This window comes from Thalassophryne amazonica, chromosome 2 (genome assembly GCF_902500255.1).
Source record: "Thalassophryne amazonica chromosome 2, fThaAma1.1, whole genome shotgun sequence".
In the NCBI taxonomy this organism is placed as follows: domain Eukaryota; kingdom Metazoa; phylum Chordata; class Actinopteri; order Batrachoidiformes; family Batrachoididae; genus Thalassophryne; species Thalassophryne amazonica.
Genome location: NC_047104.1, coordinates 102,427,866 through 102,449,344, shown reverse-complemented (window position 1 = coordinate 102,449,344; position 21,479 = coordinate 102,427,866). Strand labels below are relative to the sequence as shown.

The 21,479-nt window shown below is 39.8% G+C and overlaps 1 protein-coding gene across 1 annotated transcript in view; it reads left to right on the top strand.

Annotated features, from left to right (window-relative positions):
* Positions 1 to 10,174: 10,174 nt before the first annotated feature.
* ctr9 (CTR9 homolog, Paf1/RNA polymerase II complex component) overlaps positions 10,175 to 21,479 on the top strand; it is a 31,197-nt gene continuing 19,892 nt past the window's right edge. The window contains 7 exon segments of the mRNA XM_034190808.1: positions 10,175 to 10,302; positions 14,569 to 14,667; positions 15,290 to 15,529; positions 15,608 to 15,725; positions 15,847 to 15,936; positions 20,987 to 21,243; positions 21,363 to 21,470. Coding sequence (XP_034046699.1) covers positions 10,258 to 10,302; positions 14,569 to 14,667; positions 15,290 to 15,529; positions 15,608 to 15,725; positions 15,847 to 15,936; positions 20,987 to 21,243; positions 21,363 to 21,470 — 957 coding nt within the window. The 5' untranslated portion in view covers positions 10,175 to 10,257.

Genomic DNA, 21,479 nt, shown 5'->3' with positions numbered 1-21,479 from the left:
GTTCCTAGGGTTTGTAAGAGTAGAATGGGAGGCAGAGCCTTCAGCTTTCAGGCTCCTCTCCTGTGGAACCAGCTCCCAATTCAGATCAGGGAGACAGACACCCTCTCTACTTTTAAGATTAGGCTTAAAACTTTCCTTTTTGCTAAAGCTTATAGTTAGGGCTGGATCAGGTGACCCTGAACCATCCCTTAGTTATGCTGCTATAGACGTAGACTGCTGGGGGGTTCCCATGATGCACTGTTTCTTTCTCTTTTTGCTCTGTATGCACCACTCTGCATTTAATCATTAGTGATCGATCTCTGCTCCCCTCCACAGCATGTCTTTTTCCTGGTTCTCTCCCTCAGCCCCAACCAGTCCCAGCAGAAGACTGCCCCTCCCTGAGCCTGGTTCTGCTGGAGGTTTCTTCCTGTTAAAAGGGAGTTTTTCCTTCCCACTGTAGCCAAGTGCTTGCTCACAGGGGGTCGTTTTGACCGTTGGGGTTTTACATAATTATTGTATGGCCTTGCCTTACAATATAAAGCACCTTGGGGCAACTGTTTGTTGTGATTTGGCGCTATATAAAAAAATTGATTGATTGATTGATTGAAAGGCACCAAACAAAAGTTCCAGCATCATCACCTTGCCCAATGCAGATTTGAGATTCATCACTGAATATGACTTTCATCCAGTCATCCACAGTCCACAATTGCTTTTCCTTAGCCCATTGTAACCTTGTTTTTTTCTGTTTAGGTGTTAATGATGCCTTTCGTTTAGCTTTTCAGTATGTAAATCCCATTTCCTTTAGGCGGTTTCTTACAGTTTGGTCACAGACGTTGACTCCAGTTTCCTCCCATTCGTTCCTCATTTGTTTTGTTGTACATTTTTCGATTTTTGAGACATATTGCTTTAAGTTTTCTGTCTTGACGCTTTGTCTTCCTTGGTCTACCAGTATGTTTGCCTTTAACAACCTTCTCATGTTGTTTGTATTTGGTCCAGAGTTTAGACACAGCTGACTGTGAACAACCAACATCTTTTGCAACATTGCATGATGATTTACTCTCTTTTAAGAGTTTGATAATCCTCTCCTTTGTTTCAATTGACATCTCTCGTGTTGGAGCCATGATTCATGTCAGTCCACTTGGTGCAACAGCTCTCCAAGGTGTGTTCACTCCTTTTTAGATGCAGACTAATGAGCAGATCTGATATGATGCAGGTGTTAGTTTTGGGGATGAAAATTTACAGGGTGATTCCATAATTTTTTCCTCAGAATTGAGTGATTCCATATTTTTTTCCTCTGCTTGGTCTAAAAAAGTAACCGTTACTGACTGCCACAATCTTTTTTTCTTGATTTCTTATAGTGTTTCTTAAAGCCAGAAAGTTGCCATTTGAAATGACTTTAGTTTCGTGTTATGTCTGTGATCTGCTTTTTTTCTACAAAATTAAACAACTGAATGAACATCCTCCGAGGCCGGTGATTCCATAATTTTTGCCAGGGGTTGTATTACATTTTTTGGCCTTTGGAAGATATGTTTTTGGATTATTATCCATCTGTAGCTACTGTGAAAGCCATCATATCTACTTGGCAGCATTTAGCTGAATCTGAGCAGATGGTGTTGTGTGGGCCGCCAGAAGAGGAGGTACTGCTGGCCCACCACCAGAGGGCGCCCTGCCTGAAGTGCGGGCTTCAGGCACGAGAGGGCGCTGCCGCCACGGACACAGCCGGGAGTGACAGCTGTCTCCTGACAGCTGTCACTCATTCTTCATCATCTCACTCCATAAAACCCAGACGTCATCTCCACCTCATCGCCGAGATATCGTACTTCTATGAAGGTAACTTTCTCTGCCTATATCGATTGATTGTGTTGCAGCTGTCTTACCAGAGGACCGGCGTGGGTCACGACTGTTTCGTCCTTCGTCTCATCAGATAAGTGGTTAAACAGACGCTGCACGAGTGTGTGTTAGAGGTGGAGGTGGCATTCCCACCGTTGTTGTTACGGGGTGTACACACACCCACAATTGACTGTCTTTGTTCTTCGCCAGCAGTACCAGATCCGACAGTCGGGGACGGTGATCACCTGGGAATTCGGGACTTGGCGGCTCCAGTATTCACCAGGTTCGGTGGCGGCGGAAATCGTGTGGTTCCGGCTCTTCTCAGGACAGACGTCTTCTATCCTCGAGCCTGCCCACACGTCACCTTTGTGAATTGACTGTTATCAGATTCTGAGACTGTCTGTGTATTCGTTGTGCACCTTCACAACATTAAATTGTTACTTTTTGGCTCATCTATTGACCGTTCATTTGCGCCCCCTGTTGTGGGTCCGTGTCACTACACTTTCACAACAAGATGGTACAGGCCAATACACTTGAGAATTAATTATTCAACTTCTATCAGCAGTCATATCATCAATAAACACCACTGATCCAGTTCCACTGACAACCATGCATACATCCTGCACCACATCACTATAATTCAGATCATGAGCTGTTCCTTTCCTTCTCCATACTGTTTCCATCATTCTGGTATCTTCATTTCATCTTTCAAAGTGTTGTTCCAGAACTAGGCAGTTTTGTTGTTGTTGTTTTTAGCCTTTGTTAGTTGTCTTCTGTCTTTCTGGCCTTTGTGTGCATAAAAATGGTTGATTGAATCACTCCTAAAGTTTTTGCTGTCTGTTTGATGGGTTACTTTACTTCTTTCTGCACAGTTACAGCCTCCTTCCTTTGCATGGACATCTCTTACAACCTCAAATTGAGAGCTACAAATGTAAATCCAAACATAGAGTCAACGCCAGACCTTTTATCTGATTAATTTTCCATGGAATTATGAGGCAACAGACTGCAAATAGCCATGAAACTGCTGGTCAGCCAGTTGTCCAGTTATATATGGCATCCTAAAATAGAGGGACTCTGTATAAAAAATGCTATAATTCCTTAATGGATAATGTTTTTTTATTATTATAATTTTTTATAAAACTCTTGAAGTAAAGCTGAAAATGTTCTGCACAAGAACATCTCGATTGCTTAATTTCAACTCCATGGTGGTAAACTGCACAGACAAAATTACAAAATTTGTGTTATTGTCCAGATACTTAGGTGCCCAACCCAACTATAAATGCAAATTTTATGTGGATAAGTTACCATATTTTAACAGTTTATGCACTGCACATCTTTTAGCTGTTAAAATTTTAGAACTCTTTCCTAAAACTTGTAGTTTTAACTCTGTGTTTATAAAAAATTACTTGAAACTTCTTTTCAATATTTTGTTTCTGTTTCCAGTAAGAACATCTTTTTGTGCATTATTTTGTGGGACAAAAAAAAAAAAAAATTACCATAAAATGTCAAAATACACTAATAAAAAAAGGCAAGGGTCAAAGACCTTTTGTACTTTAAGAGTTTTTTGCTTAGTACTGGCAGACAACTTAGTGAAAATCTTTCAGTGTTTTATATGATTAATTGTACAGTAGCAGTTTTAATTGTGTTGCTGTGTGTTGAAGAAATAAGACCAGTAATATTGATCAATATTACTGAAGGAGTACCTTCACAAGAAAATAAGTAAGACCTGCAGGCCCGTATAATAATAATAATTTATAATTTATTAATTTATATCGCGCCAAATCATGAGTAATCGCCTCAAGGCGCTTCACAAGCATTTAAAAGCAGAATAAAATGAAATAAGATTAAAATACAATAAAAAATTTAACCATAAAAAATTAAAAGAAGTAAAATAAATAAAACGTATAAAAAAAAGACACACAATAAAATACTAATGATAAAACAGGGAGAACAGATGTGTCTTCAACCTGGCTTTAAAAGTCCGACTGTCGTATTTGTGCAGGCAGATCATTCCACAGAGCTGGAGCGCGGTGATAAAAGGCTCTGTAACCCGCTGACCTTTTCTTCACCCTCGTGACACACAATAGTCCTGCACCCTGTGAACGCAGAGCCCTTGCCGGCACATAGGACTCAACCCAGCCGGCCAGATAGGGGGGGCGCCAGTCCGTGAACAATTTTATAGGCCAATAGTAATACCTTAAAATACGATCTCAAGGAGACCAGAAGCCAGTGAAGGGATTCCAGAACCGGCGTAATATGATCAAACCTTCTGCTTCGCGTCAGAAGTCTGGCAGCAGCATTTTGAACCAGCTGAAGACCCCTGATGCTGGACTGTGGTAAACCAGAAAACAAAGCATTACAATAGTCCAATCTAGAAGAGACAAACGCATGAATCAGAGTCTCAGCATCAGCCATAGACAGGATGGGATGAATCTTTGCTATATTTCTTAAATGAAAGAAAGCAGTCCTCGTAATGTCCCTAATGTGGAGGTCAAAGGACAACGTAGGATCAAAAATTACCCCAAGGTTCCTCACTTTGTCAGTATGATGTATAACACATGAACCTAGGCTAAGCGCCAGCTGATCAAATTGATGCCGATGTCTTGTTGGACCAAGAACCATCATTTCAGTCTTATCAGAGTTCAAAAGTAGAAAGTTGCTAGACATCCAACTTCTCACTGCTGCGAGACAGTCCTGTAAAGATTTTATGTGGATAGGATTTCCAGCAGCAATCGGCATATACAACTGAGTATCATCAGCATAGCAATGAAAAGCAACCTCAAAACGCCGCAAAATGTTCCAAGGGGTGCCATATACAGGGAAAAAAGCAGGGGACCCAGAACGGATCCCTGCGGAACCCCGAACTTCATGCCTTTAAAGTCAGGTCAGAGGTAGTGTCGTTGCACAAAACACAGTGGGAACGACCAGACAAATAAGATGTCAGCCACGCAAGAGCAGTTCCAGTAATCCCGAAACAGTTTTCTAGCCTATCAAGTAGAATATGATGATCAACTGTGTCAAACGCAGCACTGAGATCCAACAACACCAATAATGTTGTAGTATCGGAGTCCATTGCTCGCAGAAGATCATTAATCACTTTAATAAGTGCTGTTTCTGTGGAGTGATGTCTTCTAAATCAGACTGCAGTGGCTCAAAAAGGTAATTCTCAGTAAGATAGTCCACAAGCTGCCATGAAACCACCTTTTCCAGAATTTTAGAGCAGAATGATAGATTTAATATTGGCCTATAATTTTTCAATACACCAGGATCAAGATTAGATTTCTTGAGTAGTGGTTTAACCACGGCAGATATAAAATAATTTGGAACAGATCCAGAGTTTAAAGAAAGGTTAACAATTTCCAGCACAGTTCCTTAAATAATTTTGTTGGTATAGGATCAAATAAACAGGTTGTGCTTCTAGTAGACATCAGCACACCTTGTGAGATATTGTTAAATTCCGTGAATCTAGGTAGCATCTCAGTAGTAGTCCCTAGCTCAGTAGCTGGATACAATGACTGGACCAAAGTATGCTGAGATGTGCTCAACCTAATATCTTCTATTTTCTTTTCAAAATAGTCCAGAAAGTCCTGTGCTGAAAAAGGAGAACGGCCAACAGGTAGCTGTCCATGAATAAGAAATGCCACCGTATCAAACAAAAACTTTGAGTTATGCTTGTTTTTGTTTATCAATTCAGAGTAATAGGCCTGCTTCGTAGCCAATAAAGCATGCTTATAATCTAAAATAGCTTCATGCCATGCAAGGTGGAACACCTCTAATTTGGAACTACGCCATTTCCGTTCCACCCTGTAGCCTTCTGCCTAAGGTCACGCAAATAACTCTTAAACCAAGGTGTCTGTGCCTTGGGAAGGCATGGCCTTAATAGAGGAGGCGCAATCTTATCAAGTGTGGTTTTTAGCACTAAATTCAGGCTATCTTCAGACTGTCTACCGACTGAAAATTCATCAAGCTTGAAGTTAAGATTTCTGGTAGTCTCGCTTCGAGTTCAGTCAAAGTTGAAGGTTTAATTCGTCGCCGCAATGATAGGCAAGGTTGTTGCTCCACTAAACGCGGCAGCGTAATTGTAAACCTAATAAGCGAGTGGTCAGAGACTGCTGATGCAAGAGGCAGGATGTCGATATTTGTGACAGCAAGGCCACGTGCAAGATCCAAATCCAGAGTATTACCACTGATATGCGTTGAACCATGAATGAACTGCCGAAATCCTAGTGCATCCATGATTTCCATAAATGATTTACCAAGGTGATCAGAGGCCTTATTTATATGAATGTTAAAGTCACCAATAATCAAAATGTTGTCTACACTAGTTGAAAGACTAGAGATGAACGCACCAAATTCATCTAAAAAATCAGAATATGGGCCAGGAGGCCTATAGACAGTGACAATATAACATAGCTGATTTCCAGTTTTATGACCTTGACAGTACTTAGCATCATGGGCATAACGGAGAATCAGATGCTCAAATGATTTATATTTATGTCCCCCAACAGTTAATAAAGTAAACCTGGATTTATAAATAAAAGCAACACCCCCGCCTTTCCTCACATCACGTGAAACGTGACTAAAAGTGTACTCCGGTGGGCAGGTCTCATTCAGAGGAAGGACAGCTGTGGATTTAAGACAGGTTTCACATAATCCAAGCATAGCATCCAGACGATGATCCACAATTAAGTCATTAACCAGCAATGACTTCAGAGACAATGATCTGATGTTAATGAGACCCAAACTAAGGATCTCGGTGGGATCAGCAGATTTAAATGAAGTCATGCGGAAGTTCAGCTCCTCAGCAGCCAGTGACGCAGCGTGTTTCAGCGGCCGGAGGAGCTCAGGTGAAACACCGTGTCTGAGAGCCCGCAGACGACAGCACCGGTGTAAAAACTCCGCAGCCCGGCGAGAGGCAGCAGCAGGAAGCTGCGGCAAAAACGGGCATAGCTTTAACGGAGCCGATCCGGTCATCAGAGGGGACAGTCCAGGAACAACAGGACGAATCCAGCAGCCTCTCGTGCGCAGTGCGCGCTCCCAGGACCGTATATATACGTAGTATCATTTCTAAAGTTTTTTTGACAGGATTGTATGTGATGAGGTGAATGGATTTTTAACCCAACATAATCTGCTCTACAAAATGCAATCAGGTTTTCAATCTTCCTATTCCACAGATACATGTTTCATTTATTAAAATGAATCATATCAAATCTGAATGTGATAATAGTAACTACACTGGTGTGGTTATGTTGGACCTTCCAAAAGCATCTGATACAGTCAACCATCTAATATACTGGTCTAATTCATATCTAGCAGGTTGGAAAAAGCTTGTTGACATAGATGGTGCATTATCCAGTACCAAAGCTATATCATGTGGAGTACCACAGGGTTGCGTTCTCAGGCCTCTTCTATTTCTGATATATGTAAATGATGTCAATGCAGCAGTGAAGTGCAAAACTCTTCTTGTTTTCAGTATGGAACTTTAAGCTCTTCATGAGTGGTTAATCATTGTTGCTTCTCGGTAAACTGAGTCCATCTTATTTGCTTCAAAAGGGTGGTTACGTGCAGTTAATGAAATCAGTGTTGTAAATGACTCTGGTGCAAAAGCTGCAAAATATCATTGCTGATTCATTTAATATGTTCAGGAAGTTGCTGCAAGTTGACAACCTTACAGTTTTGCCCATTCATCTTTGCTGAAAAACATCCCCACAGCAGGATGCTGCCACCACCATGCTTCACTGTAGGAATAGTGCCTGGTTTCCTCCAAACATGACGCCTGGCATTCACACCAAAGAGTTCAGTCTTTGTCTCATCTGACCAAAGAATTTTGTTTCTCATGGTCTGAGAGTCCTTCTGATATCTTTTGACAACCTCCAGGTGGGCTGCCATGTTCCTTTTACTAAGGAGTGACATATAGGCCTGATTTGTGGATTGCTCTCATCCTGGCTGCACTTCACTGGTTCCCAGTATATTTTAGGGTTTATTTTAAAATTCTTGTTTGTTTGAAGTGCCAAGGTCGAAAAGAAAACTCATGGGGGGTGGGACAGGGCTTTTTCTGTCATTGCTCCTAAACTGTGGAATAACTTGCCTCTGAGTGTTAGGGAGGCACCTTCGTTTGATTTTTAAAGTTCATTTAAAAACTCATCTTTTATTTCTGGCTTTTGATACCAACGAGAGTTAATTTGATAATTTGATCATTTTATTTTAGTTTTATTTTGTGGTTCTTGTTTTATGTTATTGTATCTTAATCTGTATTTTGTTTGTCGTGTACAACACCTATAATGTGCCAGCTCCCACCTGTCAGTGGCTCTCCAACTTCCTGATGGACAGGACAGCAGGTGAGTGCTCTCCCCATTGCTCCTCTCCCGCTATACAAATGACTGCACCTCAGGGAACCCCTCTGTTAAACTCCTGAAGTTTGTGGACAATACCACCATTATTGGACTCATCCAGCATGGTGTTGAGGCTGCATACAGACAGGAGGTGTTGTGTGGCTGGGGTGCCTGGCTGGCTTTTGTTTCTGTCTTCTGTTTTCTGTCTTCTGTTTTTCCTTCCAGGTGGCATGCATTCAGGACTGAGTGGCTGTGTGGCTGAGTTATTTGGACCTCACCCTGATCACCTGAGGCTGGTCATGTGCAGCTCGTCAGGACTCACAGCTGTGGTGCATCTATATGGATTGGGGCATGGTTGCATTTAAGTCTGGAGTACACAGTGTGTATTTGCCAGAGACTCGATCTTGTGACCAGACGGGTGAGATCGACGTTTAGAGAACCATCTCATCATCATGGACGCAGAGACCGTACCAGGTTTGGTCTCACGCTCGTCAGCACACTTCCTGAGACTCGGTTGGTCGTGGCCACCTGGGGGGTGTCGGCGGGGTCCTTGGGTCCGAACTGTTCTGGCTCCGGACCGTTTGTGCTGCTGGGAGCGCACCGTTCTTCCACCTCGCCAGACCGCGCACTTATTTGTTATTACTTAAGCACTCACTGTTATGTCATTAAATTCTGTTATCCATGCTCTGTTTCCTTTATGCTGGGTCCTACTTCAAACGCTGGTCGGTACTCCGACTGCGTCCAACACATAACAGGAGGTGGAACAGTTGGTCCTCTGGTGTGGTCAGAACAAACTGGAGCTGAACCCATTCAACATTGTGGAGATGATAGACTTCAGGAGATACCCACCATCACTCCCACTGTCTCCATCTTCAACAACACTGTGTCTACTGTGTACACTTTTCAATTCCTGGGATCCACCATCTCCCAAGATCTGAAGTGGACCTCTCACTCCATCAAGAAAAAAGGCACAGCAGAGGATGCATTTCCTCAGAAAGCTCAGGAAGTTCAACCTGCCCCAGGAACTGTTCATCATCTTCTACACATCCATCATCCAGTCTGTCCTGTGCATCTCCATCTCTGTTTGGTTTCTCTCTGCCTCCAAACATGACAGGCACAGACTTCAACAGACTTGTGAATTATTTAGTGTTTAGTGTATATTTAGATATGATGGTACAGAGAGTACAGTTCAAACCGGTGTCGCAAACCAAACGGTCCCCTCCCCCCCTAAAAATCGGTCCACCTGCCTTCACTGCGCATGCGTCATTTCAGACCACAGCAGCACGTCTGTGATGGGATCTCTCCACCCAATACAATCAAATGGATTAATGGGATTATTAACCATCAGATGATAAAGGTAAAACCTCTTAAATCATTGTAAAGTCAGTTTTAAGCAGAAGCTCTGAGAAACTCCGCGACGCTTTGAAATGACCGGCACACAGTGAACGCATCAGTTAGCAGCTCATGCAGCTGCAGTGCTCTGATCGCTTCATCCGTCTTTTATGATGAAATAATGCTGAATTTATGTGGAAATGATTGTTGTACAAAAGCTTCAGATATCTGCTGCTGAGATAGATAATGACTAGAGTGCAGTTTGAAGCAGAAACGAGGCGATAATCTGTGAACTGCGACTAATGACGCATGCGCAGTGAAGCAAGGGCGGACTGATTTTTAGGGGGGATTGCTCGGTCTGTGACACCGGAGTCAAATTCCTTGTATCCTAGTAGATACTTGGCGAATAAAGGCTATTCTGATTCAGAATTTTTACGAAAATAAAAGGAACAACCAGCTGAAATACAATCTGGTGTAACACGTGCACCACACGCACGAGTTGCGTGTGTCAGAAGTGATGGGCATGCAACACTACTGGTGTATTTCAAATGTTTTTTTTAATAAACATGTACAACACAAGACAGGCACACGTCACTCTTAGTCATATCAAAGTGTTTCAGAGGACAATGTTTATCCACCTACAACGTAGGTGGCGGTAATGTACCAAAGCGCGCTTTTCCACCCGCTCTACTGATAGATAGAAGAAGAAACAAAACCCTGTGGACAAGAGTGATTAGCAGTGAGACTCATTTTATCGACGAATCCGTACCACCTGTCTGTTAAAATGTCTCGGGGTTCGATTGAAATCCCTTTACGGGACACAGACGAGGTAAGACGAATAATAGAATCTGTTTTGTTTCTGATGTTTGTGATAAAATGAGTCTTGTTTTAGCGTTAGCTTCGCCTGTTTGCAGTAGTTAGCTTATGCGTCACAGCTAGTTGCCTGCGTTTAGCTTGTTGTAATATGTAATTAATAACACTTTGACAAAGGCTGTTTTGGTTGTTTTTAATTCGAAATGGCTACAGGTACGGCAGAGGTATCCTAAAGCAGCTATGGTACGATAAGTCATTCCGTGTCAAAGCATCAATTTTTCGAGCAACTTTCTACCACCCCGTCTCATAATATTCTGAAAAAAAAAACAAAACATGCTGGTTTATCTGGTTAAAAAAAAAAAAAAAAAAAAAACCTGAAAATTTTAGCTCAATCTGACTTTTTTTTTTTTCAGTTTTTGGTAGAGGTTTATATTTTTGCCAGTGTTTCAAATTTTTGTCCTTGACGACATATGCTCAGAACCCCATATAAAAATTTCTGTTATACATTTAAAACTTATTATACAGAGTAATTCAAGTATGCAGGTCTCACATTCATAGTAATAAGTGTGCAACGTATATTTAAGGAGCTGTGATTTCTAAAAGTTAGGTTTTCATTCAGTATGGCCCATGTTAGCGAGGATTCTTACAACAAAACATATTTGTCTGATTATTATTTAATTTATATTCTCTGACTAGTCAAGTTATATTCTGTGTAAAATCACAACTCTGTGCAATGTTAGGTCTGAGCACCTTTTTCAAAATGGACCAATTGTGATTTTTTTTTAAGCCATTCACAGATGTCATATTTCCAGTGATGTAAGTCTCCCAGGTCTGAAATCTGACAGATTTTCGCTTCTAGTACATGCCAACAACCAGTAAAAATATCAGAGATGTGTTCCTCATACTTTTTTCATTAATTTTTGAAAGTGGTCATATATCAGATACTCATTTCTACTGCAGGCACATTAAATTGTCACTATTAGTCTAAAGTTAAATATATGAGCATAGTGATCCTTTCTTAGGATTTTGATATACGAAGTGATTGGAGAGCGATGGTCTCTGTAGCCGTGAAACCATCATCATAATAATAATAATTATATAATGTACATCTTGCAGTGAAAGCCACCTCTCTGAGATCTTGTGAGATTTTGTGGGATTTGAAACCTCAATAGACCCCTTGCAGTCACGTGACCTGGCCACTTCCCGGGCACTGCCCATCGCCATGTTGCTGGTCATGCGCAGGGCTTCCAGTATTATTTACACGAAAAGCAACATATGTACTGCAAAGTGTGGGACAAGCTTAGAGATAAACGCATCATGTCTGAACCTTACAGTGGAGTAAGGGAACATACCAGGTATCTTTTTGACACTGAATTACAGTGGTACAAGGAGAAAATTACTGGTTTTGGTGCTTGTACACAGCACCAGGTGTGTTGTTTTCTTTGTTTACTGCTAATGGAGGACATTATTGCCGCATATGTAAGTACACTCAGGACTTAATAACATAATTGAGGATTGCAGACTTACATATTGAAAGTTTGTTCTCATACAATCAGGGGTCTAAGGAACATGTGTATACTCCCCCTTGGAATTAATAACATACAATAACAATTAACATAAATCATCAGTGTTGAAAGTGACAGATTTCATGAAATGTTTAAAGTGGTTGACTGACTTACTATTCACAATTTTAGAATCCAGTTTGTTCCAATATTTCACTATTCTATTACACCAAAAATGTTTTCTAGCATCAGTTCTACTATAATAGTTATGCAAGTGTTTATTGTGGCCTCTACTACTGTTAAACGGTTGTAAACTGCCTGGTACATTGATGCATGTAAGGTTATTGAGAACTTTAAAGTAGAACAAAACATCTGCTTTAATTCTCCTGCACTGAAGACTTTCTAATTTAAGTAGCTCAAGTCTAGTCTGATATGGACAGTTTTCTGGAAGTTTTCTCATAAAATACCTTTGAACTGATTCTAGTTTAACAATAAGATAATAGATAAGGTGACCAGACTTGGCTTGAGGACTCAAGGATTGGTCGAATATAGGTTTTGTACATACTAACATAGAAGTCTACTTTATGACCTTTAAATGTATTAAACAGATTTCTGATGTGGAAATGACCCTTTCTTATAATATTTTTACATTGTGAGGTAAATTTCAGGTCAGATTGCATCTGAACACCAATATCACAAACAGTGTCAACCTGATCAATTTCAATTCCATTCAAATAATACAAATTAATGACTTTGTTTTTAGCAATTCTTAAATATTTTGTTTTGTCAGGGTTAAGCCTGAGCTGCCACAAGGATGCCCAGTTGTATACATTGTTTAAATCTATTTGGAGTAACTTGGAATCATCAGCAGTTTTCATTTCCCATGTACACTTTAGTATCGTCTGGGGACATACTGACAGTGCTATATTCAATAACAGAGTTTATATCACTGGAAAAACACACACACACACACACACAATAAGGGGCCCAACACTGCCCTGTGGAACACCAGATATGACAGTTTGTGGAGAAGACAAGCAGCTCCCTAATTTAACATATTGTACCCTTTGTGTTAAAAACCTTTCATTCCATTTAAAGGCACTGTCAATAATACCATATTGTGAGTAATTTGCTATATACCACCGTGTCGAAACATTTTGAGTAGTCTAGAAAAATCACATCCGTCTGATAACCATTGTCATAATTTCTAGTCCATCTGTCAAGGCACGCTATCAAATTTGGGTTACAGGGATAATATTTTTTTCAAAAAGGTAATCTAACATTTGCACACATACAACACTTTCTAACGCTTTGCAGAGAATTGATGTAAGACTAACTGGACAATAGTTTGAAGGTAGCTGCAGGTCATTTGAGACAAAACCATCAGATAAACGTTTGTTATACAAAACATTGAGAGGGTTTGCTATATTTGCAATAACATTTTTTTTTTTTAAAGAATGCAGTAATTTTTTGTGGACCTGGTGCAGATGAAAGTTTTAACTTTACAATTTTGATCATAATTCTGGTTTCACATAAGAATGACTTCAGTGTGTTATCACATTCTGGGTTAAACTCAGGCATGACATTATTGTCTTTAACAAATACTGTTGCGAAATAATCTGAGAAAACATCAGCCTTCTCCTTGTCAATAGTAGCAAGAGAGCTTTCTGTTCTAATGCAAGGAATGTCTGAACATACAGTGGTTTGCCTTTTAATATAGTTGTAAAACTTTTTGCTGGTCTTGTTTTTGTTATCAACAAGGTTTTTCTCATAATTGCACCTAGCCTGGAGTAATTCAGACTTAGATTTATAATAGACACGGACTCAGACACAGATTTATAATAGTATTTAGTGATAATGTTCATCATGAGCTTTGTTTCATTTTGTGTACTCTGCTAGGAAAATGTGGAAGAAAACTCAGCCGACTCACTTTTTTCGTGGTGCCGTCACAGCTTGCCATTAGCGGCAGCTGTTGCAGCAACGAAATGAGTAATGTTTTCGTGGCACATTTTATTTTATTATTTCTAACCATACCCATGGTGTAATGGCAGAAAAAATGGGTGAAAAACAGAGAAAAGATGAGTTGAGAACGCCTGTTTACACAGCCAAGTGTATTGTAATCAGCTAAAATTGACCTTCAGCTGTGCGTGGTACCGTCCTGCACATGACCTGTGACGTCACGTACAAAGCCTCTATAGGGCGAATTGATTGCCGGCTACAGCAAACAATACTCTGGCCCTTTTTATGTGTTTTGCAGTATACTGTAAATACAGCATTAATATTTTGCCCTGAAAATTGTTTGAGGGGATGGGTGAATACAATTATGGGTATTGGAGAACCAATTAGCATTTCATGGCTAGTATCAAACAAATTAGGAATTATTTAAACATTGTTTATTCAAGATAAGTATGTCATGATGACAGTATAGTTTTGAACCATTTATCTTAAATCATTTGATTACAAAAATCTTCTGCTGCCCCAGGAACATCACTGAAATACGTTCAGTGATGTTTCATTCTAAATGCGCCTGAAAATTAATTTGTCATGTCAGGCAAGAGAGGGACATGTAGCACTAGTCCGATAATACCGTTCACTCGCCAGTGTCGGGCGGACAGGCATTACTGTCAAGCCCCGATATATATTAAATTCTACAGAGTGCAGACAAAAGGCTCCATTTGTATCTGTATTTGTCATTAATGTGTTAAATGAGCCTTAATTGTACATGGTTTAATTTGGTGAGTCTTTGATGCATTATAACTTGAATATATTGTATTTTGCAGGTTATTGAACTTGACTTTGACCAGCTGCCAGAAGGAGATGAGGTCATTAGTATCTTGAAGCAAGAGCACACACAGCTGCACATCTGGATTGCTCTGGCGGTTAGTCTGTTCAACAGCTTACTCTTCTGATGTTATTTCAAAACTAGCTGGTGTAGAATCGACACCCTGAAGAGTGGGTCATGTGTGAAAACAGACCAGCATATATAGACAACAGTTTTGCTCAAGCAGACAGGTAAAGGGTATTAAGAAAGGCTAGGGGCCTCATGTACAAAGACTTGTGTGGATTTCCTACTGAAACATGGCGTACGCTAAAACCCAGAAGTTGTCATACGCACAAAAATATCCAGATGTAGCAAAGTGTGTGTAAGCATGGATCCAAGCTTGTTCCGTTTGTACATCCCAGTCAAAGTGGTATTGAGCGCACATGCAGACTAGGCATGTGGAGACTGAAAAAAAACTTCTGTGATTTTGTTGAGATTTTTTTTTTATGTCAAATTATTCTGGCAGGAGGAAATGTCTTTGCAAAAATTGTCAAATGGGGAGAAAGAATGATATCTTTAAAAAATCGGGGAACTGATCAGCAGTAGTGGTGTGCTCTTAGCAGTGGACATTGCAGTGTTAGCTTTTTTTGTATTGTATCAAGCCAAAACAGTCCAGTCATTTTTCATCAAAACAATCTTTACTGCAGTTGTATAACACTGATGTTTTGCTTTCTGTTCAGTTGGAGTATTACAAACAGGGCAAAACAGAGGATTTTGTCAAGCTCCTCGAAGCAGCGCGTATTGATGGAAACCTTGATTATAGAGACCATGAAAAGGACCAGATGACCTGTCTGGACACATTAGCAGCTTACTATGTCCAGCAAGCACGCAAAGAAAAAAACAAAGATGCCAAGAAAGAACTCATCACGCAGGCCACCCTGCTCTATACAATGGCAGACAAGATCATTATGTACGATCAGGTAAGAAGAATGTTTATAACTGTGTGTGTATGTGTGTGTTTCGCTCTAATTCATGCAGCATGTTCTTGTCTCACTTAGAACCATTTGTTGGGAAGGGCCTGTTTTTGTCTTCTGGAAGGAGACAAGATGGACCAGGCAGATGCACAGTTCCACTTTGTCCTTAACCAGTCCACGAATAACATCCCTGCTTTGCTTGGTAAGTTCATGTAAAAAAAAAAAAGATTTTTCTTTTTTTTTTTTTGTATGTGTGTGTGTTTTTGTTTTTTGGTGGCACTGTGACAGACATACTAGTGTAATTGTATCTGTGTTGTTCACAGGTAAGGCTTGCATTTCCTTCAATAAGAAAGATTACAGAGGAGCACTGGCATACTACAAAAAGGCTCTACGCACAAACCCTGGCTGTCCAGGTAAGCGGGTTACTTTTTCTGTTTACCTCTGCCCACTGAGGGAGGAGGACAGATTTGAATTGACTGGCCCTGCTTTGCACACAATAACCAGGGATGAAAAATTTCTGCTTTTTGGCGATTTCTGCTTTTTTGACAGTTGCCAGGATCATTTTTGAGATCAATGATCAGTAGGAAGTGTTCAGTCCTGAATTTAGTGTTTTTTACATTAGGCAGCTAAAGGGCCCTTGAGGTTTTTGAGCCGTGAGCGCGCCCCTCATTCTCTTAATTTTTCCCTGCTCAACCTTAAAGAGCATATTTCTGTGAGTAATACTTACCTTTTTATGTTAAACTGACCCGTTAAGGTCTTCTGAAACAGTTGAGCATGTCTGTCATGTTCAACGGTAAAGTTAACATTAGAGCCAAATGCATTACAAATTGTAATATTCATTTATTTCTATTTATTTATTGTAATCATAACATAATAAAAAGTAAAACAACAGATAACATAAAGTTCGTTCAAAAAGGAGTGGGAAGAAGTATAAACTTATCAAATCCCAGCCCTTCCCTGCTTCCTTAAAGTACTACTGTTAATAATAATAATAATAGCAACAACAGCAATAATCATAATAATGCTACAATTTTAGAAAAAGACAGACAAAAAGAACCTGATCAAACGAAACACAACAGAAAAGATAAAATCAACTAACAATGAACATAATAAATATAGAAATAAATAATGACGGTTTCCTGTGAACACCTAGTGACTCTCACACCCCCACTTTATCCCTGTATCCTGTGAAAACACATTCTTTATATTTTTTGTTTTAAACTGTTGAATGTTTGGACACTGATTTAACTCCTTACCCACGCTGTTCCACAGTCTCACCCCACATAATGAAATGCAGAATCTTTTCTTGTTTTTACAGATTTTATTAATTTTAATGTTCCTTTTGCCTCTTAATTGATATCCCTCTTTTTGATCCCTGAGCAATTACGGTATGTTTTTTGGTAAAAACGTTATTTTTTTTTTTTTGCTTTGTACAAGATCTATGCTGTTTGGAATTTTACTACGCCTGTTAATTGCAATATTTTTGACTTTAAGAAGAGTGAGTGAGTATGGTCTTGATGGCCGGCATTAGGGATGCACCAATCCACAATTTTTCACTTTCAATCCCGATACCTGAATTTGGGTGTCTTCCGATACCGATATTTTCCCGATCCATTACCAGAGTTCTGTTTGCTTTAATGTTATTATTATCATTATTGTTGATTTTATATTAGGATTTTCTTAACAAGGAGACCTGAAAGTTCAGCTGCAATTTGCCAGAAGGTGAATCTAAGATGAAAGCCTAGATTTGATGTTTTGGTGAAAGAATTAAAGTACTTTTATTTTTTATAGACTTTAATAGGCTTAATTTTATAGACTTAAAGACAAAAGACAGCACTCTCTGTCTGTCTGTCTCTCCCTCCTTCTCAATTTTCAGTTTCAGTGGAGCTTTATTGATATGGGAGACATATGTTTACATTGTCAAAGCAAGTGTTACAGAGTAAAAATTAAGTCCTCTGTCTGTCTGTCTCTCTCCCTTTCTTTCTCTCTCCCTCTCTTTCTGTCTCTCATTTGCTGTCTCTGTTTCTCTTTCCCTCTCTTTCTGTCTGTCTCCCTCTCTTTCTGTCTCTCATTTGCTGTCTCTTTCTCTTTCCCTCTCTGTTTCTGTCTGTCTCCCTCTCTTTCTGTCTCTCTTTGTCTCTCTCTCACTCGCTTTCGCTTTCCCTCCGTCTCTCTCGCTTTTTTTCTCTCGCTGTGTTTGTGCTGCGCAAACTTTGAACTTTTGGAAACACGAAGCCTTTCAAAATTAGTGTATCATCACCGACGCGCACGCACAGGATTTTAATGGAGACTTTTTTCCCTTTCAGCGGACAGAATCTCTTTTCAGCTCCTCCTTGGCTGCACACTGAGCTGGCTTTTCATAGTGTTTTACAGTCTCGTGACAGTGAAGCGGCTAACTTTTTAGCACATATTTTCAGCAACAATTCAAATAATTTTTCAGAAAATCTGTGCTTGATGACCAGACAGTTTGAATCCGAGAGCCGGGCAGAAATTTGCCGCTAACCACAGCTAGAACACTGCGGAAGAGAGCTCTCTCAAACAGCCCGGCTTCATAAACCTTCCCTCTCCCCTCCTCCCGCTCGACAGTAAACGAAGCAGAGAGCAAACAACAGCAGTTGAGAGGATTCACAGTGGCTCTTCTCTGGTATCAGAAAATGTCGCAAGTTGGATCGCTATTTTCCGATATGTGAATTACGTTGGTATCAGAACCCGATACCGATCAGGGATCAGATCGGTCCCATCCATCCATGAAGTAAAAGCTCTAGACAAGCTGTCCCCTTAAAATGTGCTTATCCTGAAGTTTTTAAATAATGTGTTGGTTAAAGTGTTTCTATAGTATAATTCTGCATTTGAAAATAGCAGCAATGGTTAGTGACTGAAATATAATCTTGTTCAGCAGAAAAATTTGCTGTTTTCTTCTCAACCTTGTTGTATCTTAATCTTGAGGATGTGAAAGGGTTACTATAAAAAGATAGATGGTAAACAGCTTATGATTTCGCCATAAAAAGTTTTTCGAGTGGATTTTTTATTTTTTTTGCTTTAATCTCTGTGATTCCTTTGACACAGTCATTTTGGAGGTACCCAAGGATTCTCCAAAGATACCTAGTACTAAAGACATCCAGTTCTTGCCTCAGGTTACTGATTAGCTTCCAAGTCTCACAGTCATATACAACCCCTGGCAAAAATTATGGAATCACCGGCCTCAGAGAATGTTCATTCAGTTGTTTAATTTTGTAGAAAAAAAAGCAGATCACAGACATGACACAAAACTAAAGTCATTTCAAATGGCAACTTTCTGGCTTTAAGAAACACTATAAGAAATCAGGAAAAAAAATTGTGGCAGTCAGTAACAGTTACTTTTTTAGACCAAGCAGAGGGAAAAAAATATGGAATAACTCAATTCTGAGGAAAAAATTATGGAATCATGAAAAACAAAAGAACGCTCCAACACATCACTAGTATTTTGTTGCACCACCTCTTGCTTTTATAACAGCTTGCAGTCTCTGAGGCATGGACTTAATGAATGACAAACAGTACTCTTCATCAATCTGGCTCCAACTTTCTCTGATTGCTGTTGCCAGATCAGCTTTGCAGGTTGAAGTCTTGTCATGGACCATTTTCTTCAACTTCCACCAAAGATTTTAAATTGGATTAAGATCCGGACTATTTGCAGGCCATGACATTGACCCTATGGGTCTTTTTGCAAGAATGTTTTCACAGTTTTTGCTCTATGGCAAGATGCATTATCATCTTGAGAAATGATTTCATCATCCCCAAACATCCTTCCAGTTGATGGGATAAGAAAAGTGTCCAAAATATCAACGTAAACTTGTGCATTTATTGATGATGTAATGACAGCCATCTCCCCAGTGCCTTTACCTGACATGCAGCCCCATATCATCACTGAGTGTGGAAATTTACATGTTCTCTTCAGGCAGTCATCTTTATAAATCTCATTGAAACGGCACCAAACAAAAGTTCCAGCATCATCACCTTGCCCAATGCAGATTTGAGATTCATCACTGAATATGACTTTCATCCAGTCATCCACAGTCCACGATTGCTTTTCCTTAGCCCATTGTAATCTTGTTTTTTCTGTTTAGGTGTTAATGATGGCTTTCGTTTATCTTTTCTGTCTGTAAATCCCATTTTCTTTAGGCGGTTTCTTACAGTTCGGTCACAGACGTTGACTCCAGTTTCCTCCCATTTGTTCCTCATTTGTTTTGTTGTGCATTTTTGATTTTTGAGACATACTGCTTTAAGTTTTCTGTCTTGATGCTTTGATGTCTTCCTTGGTCTACCAGTATGTTTGCCTTTAACAACCTTCCCATGTTGTTTGTATTTGGTCCAGACACAGCTGACTGTGAACAACCAACATCTTTTGCAACATTGCATGATGATTTACCCTCTTTTAAGAGTTTGATAATCCTCTCCTTTGTTTCAAGTGACATCTCTCGTGTTGGAGCCATAATTCATGTCAGTCCACTTGGTGCAACAGCTCTCCAAGGTGTGATCCCTCCTTTTTAGATGCAGACTAAGGAGCAGATCTGATTTGATGCAGGTGTTAGTTTTGGGGATGAAAATTTACAGGGTGATTCCATAATTTATTCCTCAGAATTGAGTGAGTCCATATTTTTTTCCCTCTGCTTGGTCTAAAAAAGTAACCGTTACTGACTGCCACAATTTTTTTTCCTGATTTCTTATAGTGTTTCTTAAAGCCAGATAGTTGCCATTTGAAATTACTTTAGTTTTGTGTCATGTCTGTGATCTGCTTTTTTTCTACAAAATTAAACAACTGAATGAACATCCTCAGAGGCCGGTGATTCCATAATTTTTGCCAGGGGTTGTAGTAAAACTTTTTTCTGCTTTTGAAATAGAGTTGAAATTCTGGACCACTGGCTGTGATATTTTATTGTAACCTGAATTAAATTTAAAGCAGTTGGTGTGTCTGTTAGCATATGTTGCAGAAGTCTGAAACAAGCAGTGTAAGGCCTAAATTCAGCAGGGGAGTTTGTATGTTGTATGTTGTATGTTCCACAGTTGTAGAACTGTGGAACTTTGGAGAAATTTAATATGAAAACTTATAAATGCTTTAGTAATTATTTCATTTTATCATGTTTGACATGCATTACTTTCATTTTCAGAACTGGTCTTTCAAAGATTTAAAAAAAGCACTTTACTGAAGCAGTATGTATATGTTAGAGACTTTAATATTATTAGAAGTGTAAACCTGTTTTTGGTGTATTAAACTATGGCAGGCCACCACAGTCTAGTAGTGAGTGGGAAAAGCAGATTTTGTGTCACACTGGCGCAGTAATGCTGGGAGAAACTGTCATTTTGTAAAATGACACATATTTTATTGATGTTGATGGCATTGCACCAAACTCTGCTGCTACTTGCATGTACACAAATATTTTCCAGGAAGTTCCTAACCTACTTGTTAACTCCTGTGTGTCTGTATAGCTGAGGTGAGGCTCGGAATGGGCCACTGCTTTGTCAAACTCAATAAACTGGAGAAGGCTCGTTTAGCATTTGGGCAAGCCTTGGAGCTCAATTCCAAATGTGTTGGCGCTCTTGTTGGATTGGCGGTACTAGAGCTTAACAATAAGGAGGCAGATTCCATTAAGAACGGAGTACAGCTCCTGTCAAGGGCCTACACTATTGATCCCAGCAACCCCATGGTGCTGAACCACCTTGCCAATCACTTCTTCTTCAAAAAGGTACTGTATGATCTGTTTTTTGTTTTGTTTTGTTTTTTTGGAATGTTGTGGCAGCTGGCACAAGCCTAATCCTGCACATGAGGTCAGGCTTATTCCTGTGTTTTTTGTCCACTACCAAGGACTACAGTAAGGTGCAGCATCTGGCCCTCCATGCTTTCCACAACACTGAAGTAGAAGCCATGCAAGCTGAGAGCTGCTACCAGTTAGCTCGTTCTTTTCATGTGCAGGTACTGTCG